General features: G+C 52.8%; 1 protein-coding gene across 1 annotated transcript; it reads right to left on the bottom strand.

Annotated features, from left to right (window-relative positions):
- Nucleotides 1-5: 5 nt before the first annotated feature.
- Nucleotides 6-1070, bottom strand: LOC104154697 (toll-like receptor 6; the record flags this gene model as incomplete). Its single annotated transcript, XM_009708699.1, has 1 exon — nt 6-1070. A coding segment is annotated over exon 1 (1029 nt), but the record flags the coding sequence as incomplete, so codon positions are not given.
- Nucleotides 1071-1076: the final 6 nt, after the last annotated feature.

Below are 1076 nucleotides of genomic sequence, written 5' to 3'. Positions count from 1 at the left end.
GGAGGGATTGGCTCCAGTAATATGAGGATTAAGCTGTTGGAATTCTCACTGAATAATTTGTGATGGGCAAAGTACAGCTCATAGTGACACCACTCGCTCTGCACAAAGTTGGGAGACAACACAAAGATCGACTTGTAGCTCTTCTCAATGCAGTTAATGATGTTCTCCACAATGCTCTTGCCGGGGATAAAGTTTCTCTCATGCTGGCACAGCTGTACACAGCCCTCCCTCTTCTCCAGGTTCGGGATCAGCTCGTTCTTCACCCACAACGAATCGCGCTCGCTGTAGGAAATGAATGCGTGAAACTGCAGAACGGTCTCCTGCTCTTCGGGGTGGTTGTGCCACGCTCTCCGCTTCGTCTGCGTCCACTGCCATGTCATCCGCAGGTACCACGGCACATCCAGGTAGATGCACAGAAAGGCCACGACAGCCACCAGCACCAGCGTCAGCACCAGAGCTGTCACAAGCAAGAGCACCGTGTTGCAAGCCAGTTCAGTCAGGTGGAAGTCCTTCAGCTGCGTTCCTCGCAAGTCTTCCGGGTACTCGCACATGTACGCCGCCGGCCAGCCAGCCAGCTTCCCCCCAGACCGCCTCTCCAGGCGGACGAAGTCTTGCAGTTCACAGGAGCACTTGAACGGGTTGTGCCCAGCTTGTAGCTCCCTGACCCTTGGGCAGCTCTGGAAGAAGTCGGCAGATGGGGTGAGGATCAAATTCATCTCTATGTTCAGGCACTCCAGGGATGTAAAGCCACTGCACCCCGGCAGGTCAGCCAGCCTGTTCGATGCCAGGTTCAGCTCTTTCAAGGATTTCAGCTCAGCCATCCCCTTGGGGACACTGCTGATCTGATTGTTTTGTAGGTCGAGTTTTGTGATATTGACTGGCAAGCACTCAAACACAGCATCCGTCAACTGATTTGAAGACAGGTCCAACTCTGTCAGAGACTCAGCCCATTGGCACTGCACATCAGCTGCATCGTGACGCAGCAAGTTGTTGCTCATGTCCAAGTATTTCAGTGATTTCATATGGCTAGTCATGAAGCTTACCTTGGGAAGGCTCTCAAATTTATTCCTCTGCAA

The sequence above is a fragment of the Cariama cristata genome, unplaced genomic scaffold (genome assembly GCF_000690535.1).
Source record: "Cariama cristata isolate BGI_N322 unplaced genomic scaffold, ASM69053v1 C10980698, whole genome shotgun sequence".
Taxonomy (NCBI): Eukaryota; Metazoa; Chordata; class Aves; order Cariamiformes; family Cariamidae; genus Cariama; species Cariama cristata.
This window is presented reverse-complemented; position numbering and strand designations above follow the sequence as displayed.